This window comes from Musa acuminata, chromosome BXJ3-8 (assembly GCF_036884655.1).
Source record: "Musa acuminata AAA Group cultivar baxijiao chromosome BXJ3-8, Cavendish_Baxijiao_AAA, whole genome shotgun sequence".
Taxonomy (NCBI): Eukaryota; Viridiplantae; Streptophyta; class Magnoliopsida; order Zingiberales; family Musaceae; genus Musa; species Musa acuminata.
Genome location: NC_088356.1, coordinates 48,163,122 through 48,180,953, shown reverse-complemented (window position 1 = coordinate 48,180,953; position 17,832 = coordinate 48,163,122). Strand labels below are relative to the sequence as shown.

The 17,832-nt window shown below is 41.6% G+C and overlaps 3 protein-coding genes and 1 long non-coding RNA gene across 7 annotated transcripts; 2 read left to right on the top strand and 2 right to left on the bottom strand.

The window, feature by feature from the left end:
• Positions 1-693: 693 nt before the first annotated feature.
• Positions 694-1,760, top strand: LOC103996457 (uncharacterized). Of its 2 annotated transcripts, none has more exons than XM_009417380.3 (3): positions 694-861; positions 1,118-1,162; positions 1,255-1,760. In XM_009417380.3, the coding sequence occupies exons 1-3, from the start codon at positions 757-759 to the stop codon at positions 1,603-1,605; spliced, it is 501 nt and encodes a 166-aa protein (XP_009415655.2). In that variant the 5' UTR covers positions 694-756; the 3' UTR covers positions 1,606-1,760. The 2 variants fall into 2 exon arrangements, with proteins under 2 accessions (XP_009415655.2, XP_018685946.2); XM_018830401.2 differs by having other exon boundaries at positions 724-861; positions 994-1,162.
• A 2,999-nt stretch (positions 1,761-4,759) lies between these two features.
• Positions 4,760-9,918, bottom strand: LOC135586701 (uncharacterized). Of its 3 annotated transcripts, none has more exons than XM_065162793.1 (9): positions 9,395-9,918; positions 7,245-7,772; positions 6,674-6,739; positions 6,424-6,590; positions 6,182-6,332; positions 5,998-6,082; positions 5,529-5,911; positions 5,315-5,419; positions 4,760-5,194 (listed from the first exon to the last, which is right to left on the bottom strand). In XM_065162793.1, exons 1-9 carry the CDS (start codon positions 9,527-9,529, stop codon positions 4,922-4,924), a joined length of 1,893 nt encoding a protein of 630 aa, XP_065018865.1. In that variant the 5' UTR covers positions 9,530-9,918; the 3' UTR covers positions 4,760-4,921. The 3 variants fall into 3 exon arrangements, with proteins under 3 accessions (XP_065018865.1, XP_065018867.1, XP_065018866.1); XM_065162795.1 differs by lacking the exon at positions 9,395-9,918 and adding an exon at positions 9,163-9,297; XM_065162794.1 differs by lacking the exon at positions 9,395-9,918 and adding an exon at positions 7,860-9,134.
• Positions 9,919-11,159: 1,241 nt separating this feature from the next.
• Positions 11,160-12,215, top strand: LOC135644614 (uncharacterized). The gene is made up of 2 exons (XR_010498528.1): positions 11,160-11,411; positions 11,622-12,215. It is a non-coding gene; the product is annotated as an uncharacterized LOC135644614 (long non-coding RNA).
• A 997-nt stretch (positions 12,216-13,212) lies between these two features.
• On the bottom strand, positions 13,213-14,481 carry LOC135644248 (probable pectinesterase 66). Its single transcript, XM_065161722.1, has 4 exons — positions 14,032-14,481; positions 13,758-13,952; positions 13,451-13,689; positions 13,213-13,369 (listed from the first exon to the last, which is right to left on the bottom strand). Exons 1-4 carry the CDS (start codon positions 14,479-14,481, stop codon positions 13,213-13,215), a joined length of 1,041 nt encoding a protein of 346 aa, XP_065017794.1.
• Positions 14,482-17,832: the final 3,351 nt, after the last annotated feature.

Genomic DNA, 17,832 nt, shown 5'->3' with positions numbered 1-17,832 from the left:
ATTAACCTTCATAATGAAAGGATAATGAAATAAGAAGAATATTATATCACATACAATATTTTTCAATTGGCTTATATTTTTCCGTACATCTACAGAAATATCGTAAGTCTATTAAAAAATATTATAAATTAGTCAAAAACATAGCACAACTTATTATTATTTTTAATCATCTCAATAAAAATATTATTTTTAAAAGTATATCATAATCGATCTATAAGATGTGGACGAAGACGAAAATCGGTAGATAAAGGGTCAAGTCGGGAGCATTATTGATATAAAGGGACACCAAATTATAAATGTTAAAGGAGATTATTATTTTTTTACTATTTTATAACTTTAATTTTAATATTTTTTATATTTCTAAACTATCTTTTTTTTAATGAACATAAATACCATATATTTTTCTCTTTTCTTCGTCTTCCTCATCCTCCTCTTTTTCTTCTTCTTTTTAATAACATAAAGATGATAAATAATAAAATATTATATTATTATTTTTTTAAGGTATTATCAACAGTGAAGAGGTTGTCAAGGGTAAAATTGGATCGTAAATTGCAAGTTTAAAGGGCACGTCACCGGTCCGGCATGGGACCCACCAAATGGGTCTCTCTTGTGTGGTTCTCGTTTCCCGCCAAAGCGGGGTGTGAACGCGGGTAGGTGAGGGAGTTCCCGTGGAAGTTTGATTCATGCGAAAGAGGTGGAACAACATAAAGCCGCGACGGCACGAGAAACCCGACGCCGACGACAGCGAGAGAAGAGATGAAAGGAGACAAGGCGGCGAGCCAGCTGACCCTGGAAGAGTACGCCGGATTCTTCCGCAACTCCCACCTCCGCCACCACCTCTCCCATGACCAGCTTAACCAGGTGCAAGCCCCATGCTCTCCCCTTTCTATTTTGCTTCTTCCAATCCCCAGTGCCACTCCTCTTCTGTTGCGATCGGTTCCTTCCGCCCAAATCCTCGTCCCTCGTTGTTCTAACTCCACCTTCATGCATCAGATCCCAGTTTCCCGTACTAGAATTCCTTGGGGAGAAGAGCAAGAAGGAGAAGAAAAGAGAGGGTTTTAGGTTTTTTTCTTTGAAATTTGATGTCGTCCTTACTCTGTGGTTTGATGGTTATCAGATCGTCTACATGCATGGATTCCTGAAGCTGCACCGATTGCAAAAGGTCCGCCCACCAAATCCCTTGATTTCCTTGGTCTGGGAGTATCTGATACCCCCACCTTGGCAATTGATACTTCACCGCTTTGTTCTTCTCAGGCGTTCATCGTGGACGCTCTCAACTCGCTGGACCTGATGCGCCCGGACAGGTCGACCGTGCAGGGCCAGGTGGCGACGCCGGTGGGCGTGGCGCTGTCACTGGAGGAGGCGAAGCAGGACATTGCGGCGCTCGGGTGGCAGGAGTGTCCATTGGGGTCTATCATCACGGTCGGGACAGCCGCAGATGCAGTGGAGGCTGCAGTGCCCGTGTCCGTCTCCACCAGTCTCAGTCACTCGAAGCCATCGTCCGCTGCAGGAGGCAGCGCTCAGCACAAGAGTAGTGGCAAGAAGAAGAGGAAACGGACGTCGGCTGCTGTGGCTTCACAGCCTTCGCTGCCACCACAAATGTAAGAGAAGACTAGTGAAAGTGAGTGTTCCTTATCACTTACATTTTGCTACTGTACAGAGTAGACTAATACTAGTTCTAATGCAAGCTTATAACTTGTAAAAAAGAATGCCATTGTAGATTTTGCATCCTTGTCTAATTAAATCTTGTTTACCTTCCATCACTTCTTTTATGCCAACATTATCAATGTTGAACTACTTGAGTTTTGGTAATGCTGTTCTTTTTTCTTTGTTTCCTGAACTTTTCAATGTTTAGCATTCTCTGTTAGAGTAATGATTTAAGTTTAAAGAGTCTGTGTTATCAAAATCAGGACCAATGGTGTCCAATCTCATCTGCATACTCTATAAAATTTTTATGTAGAAAAAGGATAGATTTGTAAAAAGTAAGCTTCTTTACATGTGTTACCATATATATAGATCCATAGGATATTAAAATTTGATCAGAATAAAGTCGGAGACTAGAAACAGACAGAATGTCATCTTTAGCAATCAGTAACTCTCTAGCATTGATTCCATAAAGATCAGATCTTTTTCTTTTAAGTTAGTAGCACATAGCATTACTAGGTGTAATGCATTGAGATAGCTGGTAAATGAAAAAAATTGCTCTTTTGTTTTCACATATGCAACAAAACAATTCAGGAAGCAGAAGAAAATCAATAGATAATCAGTCTTCTGTTTACTTTGATATGTAAATCTAATTGGAAAGATACTGACATTATCTTGTACCTTCTACTTGAATTCGGTTTGAAACTAGTTAATGATTTGAGCACAAAACCATCAAATTTGGGGGTAGAATGGGGATAATTTCTACTAAAGTTCAACATAGTTAGCATACACCTTGACCAAGAAAAGCTGGAATTTACAAGAATTTATTATGATTTGATTATGACTGACCTACATCGGTAACAAAATTCGTGAAGCTATCAGACAGAAAACCATAAAATTTGGGGGTAGAACGAGGATAATTTCCACTAAGTTCAACATAGTTAGCATACACCTTGACCAAGAAAAGCTTGAATTTACAAGAATTTATTGATTGATTGTGACTGACCTACATCGGTAACAAAATTCTTGAAGCTATCAGACAGAGAATTTTAGTTGGCATAATCATTATCAAACCACCTTCCAAGGCCTGATTAATCCAAAAGTAGTTCAGAATTGATCAATTTTTTTTATTTGGCAACTTCTCTAGATTCATTCTGGACTTTTAACTCAACAAGTTTCGATTACAATACTGCTCTCTTGGTAGCTTTTCTATTTATTTTTCATCTGCATGTCCTATTTCACAAAATTTTCCTACACAAAGGAGAAAAGCTAAAGAACAATCAAAATCTGTTTCAATTTTTACAGTACTCGACTACCTATGTATCTGTCAGATATATTTCTTTATTTTCTTGATGAAGGTAACCTACTTGTCTTTCTGAACTTTGGATTATTGACTTGGCTGATGGATATAGTTTTGTAAAACATTTACCAAAATGGAGCTAAAATGCCGAATGTGAAGAGTCATTAGTATGAATGTCATGATGCAACATAATTTGTCAACAGAAGGAATTCTTTGTTCATCAGCAATAACCTGCAACCGGAAAAATGAGATTTGCTTCGTGTAACCTGCACATCTGGTAAAAATTTATCAATAATTGGTTAAAAATAAGCAGGAGAGTTGATTGCACAGAGAAACAATGCAACATTTTTGGTTTAACATTGTTCAACGTATGGAATTGCATTCACCATGGAACAACTTCCAACCCACAAGCTAAACAATACCATGAGATTTGGTCTAAGCTAGAAGGAGCATTCATTTCCTCAATAACTTAGAGATATATGAATGGGGGATTAGAGCCACTCCAAGGACTAACCATTTCATAGTTAATGTTAACAATATCTTCAGCCTAGATATTACTGCATCAAATCTTTTTGTCATTGCTGTTGTCATGTTTCGACAGTCTCTATTAAGATCTTAGGGTCTGTACATGCATGCCTATTGGAGAAAAAAGGAATAATATATTTATTATCCTCAGAATCTTAATAGTTCTTAATGTTTGTTAACATCCTGGGATGCTTAGAATTCTATCATTACTTGTCAGATGAAAGCTGATAAAAGAAGGTGCATTGCAGGTCTGTGACCCTTGGCAATCTCTCAGTAGCAAACTAAAACCAAACAATAAAAATATGGTGACATCTTTTAGTAGAGTCAATTTAAAGGCCTCATTCTTGGATTCTTTAATACACCAGGAAGCAAGATAGGATAGCTCAAGCCTCTTGGATGGTGCATAACACAATACCATATATAACCCCACATGGGAATAGCAAGTATGATAAGAAAAACAATATATATATTAGATATGACCTGCTGATAACTTCAGATCAAGAAAGGACAGCCAAATCAACAAGGAAATGAAGCATCACAAAGCACTGATGTATTGAGAAAATTATATGACATCACAATGGCTTCAAGCTTCAGACTAGAACATGTCTGGAGGCGAAGACATGGGATTCTTTCTATTAAAACACAAATTTTCACTGTCTTTTATCCAAAATGAAATCAATTTTATTCTCTAATACAGCTGGAAATCACAGCATTTCACCATCTTTTAACCAAAGTTTTCAGAAGATCTATGATCTTTAAGAGAATACATCCTTTCAAAACTTGGTTCTTTTTCTTCTCCAATGTCATATGGTCTGCATTCCATGAGTGGTAACCCATCACTGACACATCCATTATGACACAGCAACACAATCAAATATGACATTTCCTGAAGCATGGACAAACATCTCATATGGTTTGCATTCCATGAGTGACCAATCACTAGAACATCCATTGAAAGGTTCTTTCTATTGTTCTTTCCTCTCAGATGCAGGATATGACTGAACAAACACCATGTTGAATGTTTCAGGTAGAAACAATACCAGTAAATTGATCCATCATATAACCCTTTTCTTGTCCATTCAACATTTACCAAGCAAAACAAGGGGTGGGAGAGTTTGTTTGACAATGAAAAAAATTGCTTTTTAACACCAAGAAAAGAAAAGATAAAAAAAAACAAAGACTCTTGTGACAGCACCCAAGGGCTGTTCTTATCAGTCAAGTATATGCTGATTGGTCATAACAAGATCACCATGAATGAATTTGTTCAAATCTTCATGTACACAAACCACAACATCAAGATTTATACTTTGCATTCAATGAAAGCAACTACAGCAATAACCATCAAGCCTAACATCTCAAAACTTGTAATCTTATTTTCCAAATTAGAATTTACAAAAGCAAAACAAAACCAAACAAAACAAAAGCCTAAAATCTTAATTGACTGCATAACTTTTAAGACAGACCACCTCCACCTGGTCCTCCCAGTGTGAGGACTACATCTTGCATATCACCTTTGAACTTCACTGGCTGGGCTTTAACCACTTGCACTTGCGGAGTTTGCTTCAAATGATGACCATATTCAGGTAGCACACCAGAGATCGGCTGCCGTGGTGGCCTGACATGAACAGGTATGGCATGTGGACTTGGAGAATGCTGGAAAATTGCAGTGGCGCAAGTCAAACCCTGTGAATTTATCGCAGGCCTCGGAGCTGCAACAGCTGGACCCTGATGATTGTAGCGCAGCAACATCATTAAAAGAAAATTTTTCAGATAAAAAACCATAATCGAGATATCAATTTCCATTTCGCACTCATTAGTCATTAATATGTGTAAGAATAATCTCACCGGACTGAACAAGACACCTCTGAGAATTTGACCATTAACATTAGCGGTCATGAGGTACCCGGAGTCAAAAGCTCCATCCACAGTTCCATGAACTTCAGCTCCAATCTGCATAAGACATTCAACAGTGGTAAAATCCAGAGAATATAAGAATTATATTATAAAAAGATAACAAGCAATCTTTAGGATGCAAACATATGCCATGGTATTTGCCTACCAAGGGAGAGAAACAAGGTCTAAGTTGAGGCTTCGGTTCTGCTCCTAGTAATACACACTCTTGCCTAAGTGGTGGCACGGCACGAAGGAACTGCTCGGCCTTTGGCTGCCTAGGAGATTCACCACCCAAGAAGTGTGTATCCTTGGTACTCCTTTGAACATTTTTTACTGGTTCCCTATGATTATATAGCTTCACCCGAGCAAATTGTTGAGGCAAAATGGAGTCATTAGCAGAAGTCGACAGCTTCTGAACTATATTCTGCTCTTGGTCAGATTGCGATGGAGACGAATGTTGGGAGAGCGAAAGAGAATGTTCTTCCGGCTCTGATTCATTCTCTGACACTCTTGCATCATTGGTTTTCCTCCTTTTAACATTCATATGTTCTGTGTAGCAAAGATGAAATGTGATTATATTAGCATAATGCTATGCTGACATCACCTACTGCAATAAGATAAGAGACAAAACATACCCAATGCCATTGAGTTCCTTGGTTCTACTTCCACTTCACTGGATCTACGACTCTGTTCCCCATTTTTTGGAACCACAGCAGTTTGCTGCATGATTAAGTCGAATCACACAGATAACTAAGTTTCGGAATAATGAAGCTAAACATCTGAAGGCTTCATCAACAAGAAGAAATAGATGTCTCTTACCAAATTTTCTGTCCTAAAAAATTTTCGCTTCTCTTGAATCCAGTGGCTGCCAAAAATTTTGCACATGGAGATGTTATACCGCCCATTGGGATGCTCGGATCCCAACTGCAGAATGATAAACTCATTTAGAGGCCGCTCATCCTCCCCGCATCTGTGAAAACAAAGCACAACAAATTAATTGATTGCTACAACAAATTATATTGAATAGTTTTGATGGTACACATCAAAACAGAGAAGCATACCCTCCATATATGGCAATGTCATTGTTGGTAACTACAGCAGTGTGCGAAAACCTCCCTTGTGGTTGCTGACCCCGTATCTCAAGCTGAACCCATGAGCATATCCCAACATCGAGAACCCAAACATCACTGTAATATTGCTTATCACCAACTCCACCTATGACATAAACCTGCACAAACCGATGATTAAGGAGCTACTTCTTGGTAATGTAAACAGAATTTAGTGACTTCAAATAGTTCAGGAGGTACTAACCTTGGTCCCTATGTTCACAGCAGCATGACCTGCTCTGACTCCAGGAGATGATCCTTTAACTGCCAACTGCACAGGATAAAGCCACCATAAAACTTGAGCACTAAACTTCTTTCAGCATCGACTATGTTTAAGAAGTTACATCCCAGTTGTCTGAAAGAACCTGTACTTAATTAGAAATGATTTTAAGTTTCTCAAGTTATCTTCAAGAATTCTTAATTCATTAGGTCCCTTTTGTATATGATCATTTTGGTCATGGTTACCACTTTCTGCCAGTAGCACTCATCGTAGGAAAAAAGAAACATAACATTACATGTCACCGTGGTGCCATATTAGATTTCTTTAATGATTTCCCTTTTGTACATTATCACTTTGGTCAAGATTGCCACTTTCTGGCAGTTGCATTCAACTAGCAAATAGTACTGCCTGAGATCATCTAGCACACTATTTGGACACTTCAGATATATTAACGGATCATATACCCAAAACAGATGCCCGTAACAGAAAAGAAAAGGGAATAAAACAATGCCATTGCACAAAAAATAATTAAGACAAAAACCTAATGAACTCATACCCTTGACCAAGTCATGGTCTCCATGTTGAGCACGTCGACTTCCCCATGGTACCGATCGCCGCAGTCTCCACCATATATGAGAAGCTTGTCTCCGATAGCTATCGCAGTGTGGCTATCCCTTGGTGCAGGAGGGTCTCCCTTTACCTCTGGAGAAGTCCATGTCATGTTCTTTAAATCTAGTATATGAACATCATTCAAGTAATTTGCTTCCCCTTCTCCACTACCACCAAATATCAATAGTTTGCCATCTCCTATGACCGTGGCAGTGTGACTTTCACGCGGTGAAGGCGGCGTTCCGTTGCAATTAGGCTGACTCCACTCTTTTGTCCTCAGATCTAATATGTGGAGATCATTGACCTTCTTTGTGCCATTGGTGCCTCCTAGTACAATCATCTTGTGTCCCACAATTGCAGTACTGTGACTGTCTCGGCTGCCAGGCTTCTGACCTGTGGTAACGAGGGAGCTCCAGGCCATGGTTTCAAGATTAAGTGTGAGGACGTCACTAAAATGCAATCCCCCGCAGCATCCCTGTCAATATCGGAGAGAAACTATTAATTTTGGTGGGACAAGTGCAACTGTACTCGCTCAAAGATAAATCATATCTCCTTGCCAGACCCAAACAAATATCATGAAGACGGAGCGCAATCCCAGGATAAAACAATAGCAGATGGTAACAGCTGCTACAACCTGTGCTATCATCCAGTGGTCTTGTTAAATGACTATTAACCACAGCTTATGAATATGCCATGAAGACAGAAATAGCAAACATGGGATTTCTCTGCAATGTACTCCAAAAATATTACAGATGGACACAAATGCTTTCACTTCTCATCTCCAAAAGCACCATCTTCCACAATATTTTTGTAACCAAGTGTTGCAGGAAATAATTTTTATTTAGCGACGATGAGCGTTTTAACAAATAGGAAAAAATTCATCGATCGACCCAAAGAGAAAGCCATCTTTAAGAAATCAGTCAACCGATGTAAACATTAAAAACAATTCAAGCATTTTCTTGAAACATGAGAGATAACAAAAAAATAATTTTCAAAGATTAACAGGAAGCTCTTAGAACGGCTTGTACATGAGATTTGGCAGTCAAGGAATTGTACAGTCTCCTTTGCGCGAAACATATTGTCACAAAGCAGTGGAAGAACGGCGAACACTACAAGTTTGACACCTGCAAGGAACATACCTACCTACAAGGCAATAACTGAAGGAATTGGGAGACTCAAGTAAAAACAGATTAGGAAGCAATGTCAGAAATCACTAGTCTTCTAAGCTAAGTCAAGCCCCATGATTAACAAAATATTATGGACTCTAAAGAACAATTTCTTGAAAGAAATTGACACGATCAACCAATTCTGACTCCTATGGTAGACTGTCAGTCTCTCTTCTTTTAGGCATTAATCTGCAGCTCTTTGCCAAAAAAACCCAATCAAAAGCCTAAAACGAGCCCTACTCGATCTATGTTGACACTCGAATGCTCAACTTTGTTACGATTTAGAGTACCCAATACATGCTGAGAGACACTAATCTTCGTTTCAGAATGAGTTGGAATTGATTGAACTTGAATCAACATAACATTAATGGATGATAGATATGTTCTACAAAGAAAACTTGAGTGGTTATGCCTGGGTTACGAGATTATCTTGGGATATTACAATATCCTTGCTAGATCCACATACAAAAATCAGATATTCCCAGGATTCATCAAGATGTACAATGGATCCTCCATACACCCAAACTTTGCCATATACTACATATGCCATCTAAAGTATAACACACAGGTAAAGCACAAACAGAAACAGAAGCCCAAACTTTGAATCACTTGTGAAGAAGAAAAAGCAAAAAGAAGAGCAAAATGAATGACATAAAAGTAGCAGAAAACTGAAGAACGCCATGCTCAACTCGCTCGTACACAATGAGCAGGATACAAGAAAAATGCCAAGTACAAGCTCCACAAAATGGGCATGACAAAATAGGGTGGAAGTCAAACAATAAATCACTATTGCTCAAGTATGAAGCACAGAGGTTGCTTCTAAAAACTTCCAAATAAGTCGTTCATAAAAGGTTTTCGATCCTGCAAGCCACAGAGAAGCATCAGAAACGGAGAGCAAAACAGAGAAGTGCAGGTTCAACTGCATACTTACTCCAAAAATGTACACAACCCCTTCGAAGAAGCAAGCCGAGTGCCCCCATCTCTCAGGGGGGTTGAAGCCGGTCACCCTCGGGTAGAGCCACATGGCCTTCCTCCCCTTCACCACCTCCATACCCAACGATCCCATCCCTCCCCTTCGACCGAACACAGCAAGCGCTACACTCCTCCCAACCTCAAGACTCTGGTCCTGATTACCCGGCGGTCGAGTGAGAAACAAGGAAAGAACGGGTCAAAGAGGGCATGAGGTGAGCTATCGACTCTCTGAGACTGAAAGACAAGAAAAGATGGGATGGCTGCCTTCCTGTCCAAACATACTGTGCCAACCAACAAGCTCAACAGATGATAGTGAGACTGTTACGAGTGAGGAAAAAAGGAAGAAGGAAATTGAAAGACAAGAAAAGAAAATTAACAGGAGGTGATGTAATATCATGGGAGAGTGACTGCTACTGCCACAACACAAACAATGCACAAGGTGCCCAGAAGGAGAGACCGGAGGAGGGGGGGGAGGCTTTGGAAAGAGTGAGAGAGAGAGAGAGAGAGAGAGAGAGAGAGAAGGAGACGGGGGAGTGTGCGTGGGGTAGCGTGGAGTGCATGGGAATGTGTGAGGTGTCACAAACCTTTCAATGTCCTGCTCTTCAGTTGCTGTCACCCTTCTCCCTCCCCATCTTTAAATTTGTCCAACTGAAAATGATGGGGAGTGGGGACATTGAGCTCTGGGAAATGATGGGAGCTGTGTTTCTCGGGCTTCGGTCATGGTGGGGTTCCCAACACGGCTACTTGGGGTTTCATGATTCTTCCCATTTCCTCCTCCCTGCAACTCCTCGCCACCATCCCTCGACTGTGCTCGGCATCGAACAATCACCATGGCTTTCGAGGTCCCAATGAAGGCCAAAAAAAAAAGAAGAAAACTAGCCTCAGATTGTTCAAGTCAAGGAGGGAGACATGAGGAGATGGGATTAAAACCCAACCTTTTGTCTTGATCAGTTGATCTAACTTGGATGACATATTTTTCTGTATTCTTTTTCTTATGTGGTCATTGGGATTGATGGATGGAGGTGATAAAAGAAGCTTTCAATCAAAAGATGTCTCTCCACTTAATAAGGTGGAATGGGGAACATGGTTGTGCTTATTTTCTCAACTTGCTTTAAAGATTTGGGTCTTGGAAAGTGGGGAAGCTGTAGCTTTCCTTTCCTTTCCTTTCCTTTCCTTGGAGGAGGAGGAGGAAGAAGAAGAAGAAGAAGAAGAAGAAAGAGACATCATGTATTGACAGATAATTTTAATTGTGACATGGATAGTGACACATCCATCACATGTGTTGACAGATCCACTTCCTCACCTGTATTGCATCAACTACAGTGGCTGGATTTTACATGTTGGAATTTGGCCTAATTGCACCTCATAGATCGATTGTTCATGCGATTAAGCTAGCTGTGAGGCTGACAACATATCCGAGCTGGCAATAAATTGGATCAGGTCCGGTCAATATCACATAATTACCATTCTATTTGATCAGTCTAAATAAAAAGAAATACACATAATAATAATAATAATTATTATTATTATTATGGCATTATATGAAGAAACGAACAAGCCATTGACGGATTAGAGCACGTGCGAGTCACGTGAGAGAGACGAGAGTGCGGTCAACGGGAGACCGAGCAGAAAGCGGCTTTTCACGGGCGCACGCGCTTCCCTTCCCCCGCTCGCTGGCCAGTAATAAAAGCTGTTGCTTTCTCGGAAAGGAAGAGAAAGGGAGAAAGGTGGGAGGGAAGCGAGCAAGCGAACAAAGCCAAGGGAGGCGTGAGCGGTCTCGTGAGACGCACGGAATCTAACGAGAGGGTACTACGTCGCGACTACGCTGCTGCTGGCGGTGGTGGTGGTGCTGGTGGCGGTGGTGGCGGAACGAGGTCTGCCATGACTCCTGCTGCTCTGCCAGTCTCGGACGCTGAGGTGGGGCGCAAAACAAGGCAAAAAGGAGAGCAAAACAAGGCAGAGCAGGGGGGAACAGCGTAAGTCACGGGGAACTCTACTCGGCGCCCACATCGAGTGGATGTTCTTTGGACTTTGGGATGCAGTATACATTACACACACATATATTATATGCATCGGAGCTTTGCGCTTCGGTTTCCGCGATCTCCCTTACCTCGTAACTTGTAAACCTCGAACCAATAACTCCATCACCACCGTCACTTCATCGCTTTCCTCCGATATCTATTCAGGTGTGGCAGCAGCAACCCATGCATGAGATCGCCGCGGCGTCTACATCAGAGCCGCACAGTAGTACTGCAAACGATACGTAGAACTGCCACAGCAAACAAAGAAAGGAGAACGGTCCTCTGAACGATTAAGCATTCAGGTGTGGCAGCTCTAGTAGCTCTAACATTGTTGGTCTTCTGCAGGACCTTTGTAATATATTGTGGCAGTCGAAATTAAGGAGCAGGTTCTCGCACGCCCGCCTCCGAGCTCGAACCCGGTTAACCTGGCCAGGTCAAATCAAGAGTCCCAATAGCATGTGCCGGATGGGGTCCAGCCCACCGCCCCGGTGGGACCCAGCGACGGCTCCACCGAACTACCTACCGCATGGTCGAAACCACCGCCGGGGGCCACACATGAATCCCGCTCATCACCGGGCCCCATCGAACGATGCATATCCAAGTTACTGTTGTCTTATTTAGTCCTATGTGTATGATCGTTGTTACTCATGTTTGTTCCGGACAAGGCGATAAAGACCGGTGACGGATCTTATCATCTGATTTGTGTGGAGGATATAAAGAGATGTTGACTCTTTAAAAATGTTCAGATTTATTCTCATATCGATGGGTGAATTGGAGTTAGCTTCATTAGTTATTAACTACTATATTTCAAATTGACATAAATTAATCTTTCACCAAAACTAATAATATTAAAGGAAATGCATAATTTTATGGATATTTTTATCGGACGTGGCGGGTGGGGCCTGGGATTTTACCGATTCGGGAAACCTTGGCAGCGAATCGGGCGCTTTGATGTTGCCAAAAAGAGGGGGGCGACGCGGTGGACGGCCGGATGGGACGTGGAGACCGACGTCGACGGATGGATTTGATGGATTGATTGATGGATGGGGAAATAAAGGTGACGCGCTGTCGATTCGAGACTGGCGACGGCAAAGTCTTTCGTGTGACGGACGGGACGCCCTCCGACTGTTGGTCGACAGCGGGCAGGCAGCCGTCTCTGTTGCATGAGCGAGCGATGCTGATGGCGGGTGGAGCGGTGGCTTGACAGCGAGAATAAGAATCTCGCCCCTTCGCCTCTCTACGTCATTTCCGATGATGCTTGTTTGGTTGGTGAGTGGCCGGTCACTGTCTGCATTAGCTGCACACCTTGTGTTCGTCTTAATGCTCATCATCACTACTCGTTCATCCTTGTTGAATCGTAGAAGCGTCCTGGTCGAGGCGCGTGACCCAGGCTTCTGCCCCACTGCATGCGCGACCAGGCCTTTTGGTTCACTGGCACACCTTATGTTTGTTTTAATGCTCGTTATAGAAGCCTTGGGCTTTTGGCCCAGTACATGCATAGCCAAGGCTTTTTGTTGCGGAAGCACACCTCCTCATCACTTCAGCTTCATCTTTAGCCCAGTAGCACACCATGTGTTTGTCTTAACGCTCCAGTGATTACTCTTTTAGGTTGGTCAATAATTAGTAGATCAACGTTTTAGCATTGATCTATTAAAACAATATCCTAGTTGATGTCCAGTGACTCACTTTCCATCATCAAGAGACCAGCAGGCTTCTGCTTCTTTGAGAACAACCATGGCACCGATGTTGACTCCGCCTATGGTTGTGCAGCAAGCCACCCTTCACTATCGATAAATGACATGGAGGTTAACTGCTGCAGCTCAGCATCACCAAGCTTCTTCGCCCAGGAGATGCGCCCTGTGTGATTTGATCCTGGTCCCGTGCACCCTGATTCAGCAAAGGTGATGTCGTTCCTGCCATGAAAACCCTAATCAGCCCTGTTCTTGATCTCAAACTCTCATTCTATCCTATATATAGTGGGTGACTAGACTTACTCATGACCGCTCTGGTGCCAAACATCCCACCCGGCAGGGACAACAATGTCGGACATGGATGTCTGGTGGAAGAGCACCCTGGCGTGGTGGTTCCATGCTCTCCCTAAATAGGTTTTCCCAGTTCCTGTGATGTTGCATGACTTGAAGACGAACCCACTCGGATCCCCAGAGGTTTGTCGTCCGTGGGCTGTGATATAGCCCGGTTGTTCGGGTATGTTCACCGTCGATATAGTGCATCCCTGTATGATGCGACACTTAAAACTTGCCGCGAGTGATCAACTTACTACTCGGTGCATTTATGTGATACCTCATAGATAGATTGGCCGACTCCCCATATGAAGTCGATGGCACCCTCGATGTAGCAGTCCTTGATGTAGTGTCGTCCCATCTCATCGCATAGCGTGTCTTGGACGCTAATGAACCTGCAGTTGTAGAAGGAAGACTTGTCTCCCGCTACCAACACTGCCACCGCCTGCTCCCTTGTATTGCCAGTATACGTGTTCTGCAACATGCAAGATCCATGTCATGAATCGATGGTTCCTTCGCACCAGAGTTGGATGGCGGTGATAGGAGTGGGAAACCTTGAATGTGATGTCTCTCGCGACGAAGTTGGCACCGTAGGTGGTGAAGGTGGCACTGGTTGCAGTGTCATCGCCAGCGGCGTCCCCGCTGTAGCCTCCCCATTCGATCGACGTCTGCTGCGCCCCCTCCCCTTGTAGGAGGATGAAGCCCTTAAAGCTGACGGTCACCTTCTCCCTGCATCGAGAGCGGAACGGTGATGTAGAGGAGGTGTAAGGGAATGAGAGTGTTGGTGAGGATGGAGACCTGTAGACTCCAGCTGCAACCTGCACCTTAATCCACTGGTTGTTGTAGTCGGGGATCGAATTTATGGCGGCTTGGATCGACGAAAAGTCAGCGCCGCCATTTTTGTTGACCGTGATGGTCTTTGAGATGGTTGCAGCTGCATTGGCGTGGGGAAGTAGCAGGAAGACATGGAATAAGGTACATAGAATGAGTGGGATCACTTGCATCTTTTCTTGGACTGTGTAGTTGATTTAAGATTCTGACACTTATTATACTGGGGAGGCAGGACGTGGAATAATTGTCGATACATGCCGTAGGGAGTATGTACAGGCTGGTGATCATGCATGCTGCACATCACCGAATCCTGTTCCTTCCATCTATAAGCATGGGTTAATGGTGTTTTAATGATTGCTTGGATAAGAGAAGTGAAGGTCGTCATAGGTAGATTTCTGGACGTCATCCCGTATGAGGGTGAGATTTTATGTCAAATGAGTTTCCGGCTTTGATCACCACAGCTGTCTGCCTTTAATTTTCTTTAGTTTTAGTAATGAAACCTTATTTAATTTAGGCACCAAAATTACTTTTCGTATCCGAATGGCTGGTAATTCCATTATGAAGTTGCTGAGACAGCATTCTGACAATCTGAACAGTGGCTACAAATCTGTGTTTCGGAATCTATCCATATCTTCACTATTCGACCTTTTGCAAAGCTGCCCAACAATTCTTCATTGCGTGATCTATATGGTATTTTTGACAGCCATCTTTTGTCATAAATATATTTGTCAATGTGCATTCATTCATCTTTAAAATCAAATCTGTGGAGAGAGAGAGAGAGATCTTCGTTTCATCTTTCTAAATGCTACTGATCTGTACAACCTCTCATGAAATTTGGTGGGTCATTTACTAGTTTGAGCATGCTAAGTGTGATAATTATGCTTTGTGACGATCGCAATCTTTCAGCCATGAAACTTGGTGGGTCATTTTGGATGCTTTACTCAACGTGATTTGTACAATGATACGTGCTTGGTCGACTAGGGGAGTTTGGGTTGTCGACTTGGGGTTGACAATCAATCTAAGGACGTTTGTATGGTTGACTCAAGTAGGTCAGGCTGTTCTTGATCTAACAATGATGGTTGTATTGTAGTTGACTCGATCAGACCGGACTCTTGACTTTAGAATTGATGATTCCATTTTCATTAAATTACTAGTTTTAAGGCAATTCTCTTTTTTTTTTTTTTAAATACTCCTCTAATCAGTTGTTTGTTAAGCTATTGGAAGAGAGAGAGAGAGAGAGAGAGAGAGAGAGAGAGAGAGAGAGAGAGAGAGAGAGAGAGAGAGAGAGAGAGAGAGAGAGAGAAATCACTAAATCTGGTTCCCGACTCTAAGAACTGAAACTGAACCATCAGAATCCGATTCCAGTTTGGTTCAAAACCATCAAACAATTTAGTTCTCGTTTTGATTTGAACCAAACTATATGATCCATTCAAGTTGGACAGTTACTTGTCGTCTATGAAGATAGGGCTACTACTAAACTGGTCGCATGTTGGTCAATGACCAGCTAGCGAAGCATGGTCTATGTTCGAGTGTCGTGGGCGATTTCCTAGAAAAACACTCCTCTTTTTTGGGCTTTCATTTCATCGCACCCTTTGTTTTAATTTCCTTATATGGTATTTTTATTTTTTATAATCTCATAAATATCTCTCGTTGTCATCCATCACTTGTCGCTTCTACCACCACTAGATCTCACCATGTAAAACATTCCCATTGCCTCTGTTATGCTATAAGGTGACTATGGCCACTATGGCCTTGAGGTATGACTCGATACCAGTAAGTTTCTTTAAGACTTTGGATAGGTCTTTGAGGAGGTTCGACCATTCTTCCTAGAGGTTGGATTGCTCGCCCTTCAACGCCTAGATCTCATCGAGCAAGAGCTTGACCGTGAAATCATGGCCACCAATGATGACAACAGTCACCTCATCATCAATTTCAATCTCGCCTTCATTTATCGTCTCCTCGTTGCCACCGGTGATAACCTCCTTACTAGGTGCGAAAGTAATAAGGCAAAAGTAATAGAGTGGAAGGAGGCTCGTCGTTATCTGCTTGTCACCGTTGATGGTAGGCAAACGTAATAGAGGAAAGGAGGCCCACTATCGTCTCCTCATCACTATTGTCGATAGCCTCTTTACCATATGCGAAGTAGTAGACATGTAGGATGTCATTACAACAGGACCTCGTAGAAGGGAAGCAAGCCCTCACGACGAGATGAAGGCAGCGAGGTGGAGGGAAAAGGCATTCATCACAATAAGGCATCGTGGTGGTTGTAATGAGAAAGCGACGAAACCTCATGATAGGACAATGGCGACGAATGATAAATAGTGAAATAGTGATAAGAGGTACTTACGACATTTTAAGTAATAAGATACATCAACGAGAAAAAAATAAAAATAAAAATACCATCTACAAAAGCCTAAACAAATTTTTGTTACTCACAACACTTATCCTTTTCTATTATTAGCCTCGTTTTTCATAATGGATCAGATTTGATTGCTCCACCACTTTTATATAATACAACATTTTTTATGATTATTTTATATTTCTAAATATTATTATTGCATTCTCATGATGGTCATCAAATTGAATTAAAAAATCATATATTTAAACTTAATTTCACTAGATCACTAGTGGAACTAGAGGATCAATAGATCGGTAAAAATATAATTTTAACATTCTAGTTAATGATGATAAATAACGATATTGCTGGGGAACACGAGTAGATGTTGAGGAGAATCACGACGAGAGGTGAGGGTTGCTTTGCATCTGCGTCGACATTGATGCAAATGCCGAGCGATAGTACTTGGCAACTGCATCAACATTGACGCAAATGCAAAGTAACGTCGCTCAACATTTGCATCAACGACTTTTTCACTGCTTGACAATTGCGTCAACATCGACACAAATACAGAACGATAAAAGAATCGTTCAGTAACTACGTTGGCATTGACGTAAATGCAAAGCGTCCCTTACCTTTCGCAACTGCTCTTTTTATCAACAATAATCATTCAACCCCACTACCTGCCACCATCGACATCATTCACCACCACTAACTAAAACATTAAAATTATCTTTTATTTTTATATTTTCGTTGATAAAACTAATGACATTAAGATAAATAAACTTAAATATTTTATTTTTGTATTAATATAATTTTTTAAAATATAAATATCAGAATATTAAAGGTAACTAACTATATGTAATTAACCCAAGAGTATACGTTGATATTTACCAACAATAATAACATATAAACTTCTTACTCGAAGAGAATCGAGACAAGTAATGCAAGACAGGCATGGATAAAAGTTTGGACGACCAAATGAAGAAAAAGTTACAGGGCAACAAGGACGAGGTGTCTCTGGACCTGAAAGAGAACCCCGCTATTCACATGATCGAATCGCGAAACGAGCTATGAAGCAGTGGCCTCCCAAATCTAATTGATATCCAACCTGCCAAGTGCAAAATACTGCAATTCTAATTATAAATCCAATTATAACAGAAAATTTTTAAATGCATATACACATTTC

Bases quoted from the DNA above. Each gene is read 5' to 3' on its own strand.
- LOC103996457 (XM_018830401.2), top strand. The intron at 1,163-1,254 runs GTCCGCCCACCA...TGTTCTTCTCAG, and splicing joins AGCTGCACCGATTGCAAAAG to GCGTTCATCGTGGACGCTCT.
- LOC135586701 (XM_065162793.1), bottom strand. From the start codon at position 9,529: ATGGGATCGTTGGGTATGGAGGTGGTGAAGGGGAGGAAGGCCATGTGG. The intron at 6,333-6,423 runs GTATGCTTCTCT...TTGTTTTCACAG, and splicing joins GACATTGCCATATATGGAGG to ATGCGGGGAGGATGAGCGGC. The intron at 5,195-5,314 runs GTGAGATTATTC...TACAATCATCAG, and splicing joins GAGGTGTCTTGTTCAGTCCG to GGTCCAGCTGTTGCAGCTCC.
- LOC135644248 (XM_065161722.1), bottom strand. From the start codon at position 14,481: ATGCAAGTGATCCCACTCATTCTATGTACCTTATTCCATGTCTTCCTG. The intron at 13,690-13,757 runs GTATCACATAAA...CGCATCATACAG, and splicing joins TCGGCCAATCTATCTATGAG to GGATGCACTATATCGACGGT. The intron at 13,370-13,450 runs GTAAGTCTAGTC...TTTTCATGGCAG, and splicing joins TGGCACCAGAGCGGTCATGA to GAACGACATCACCTTTGCTG.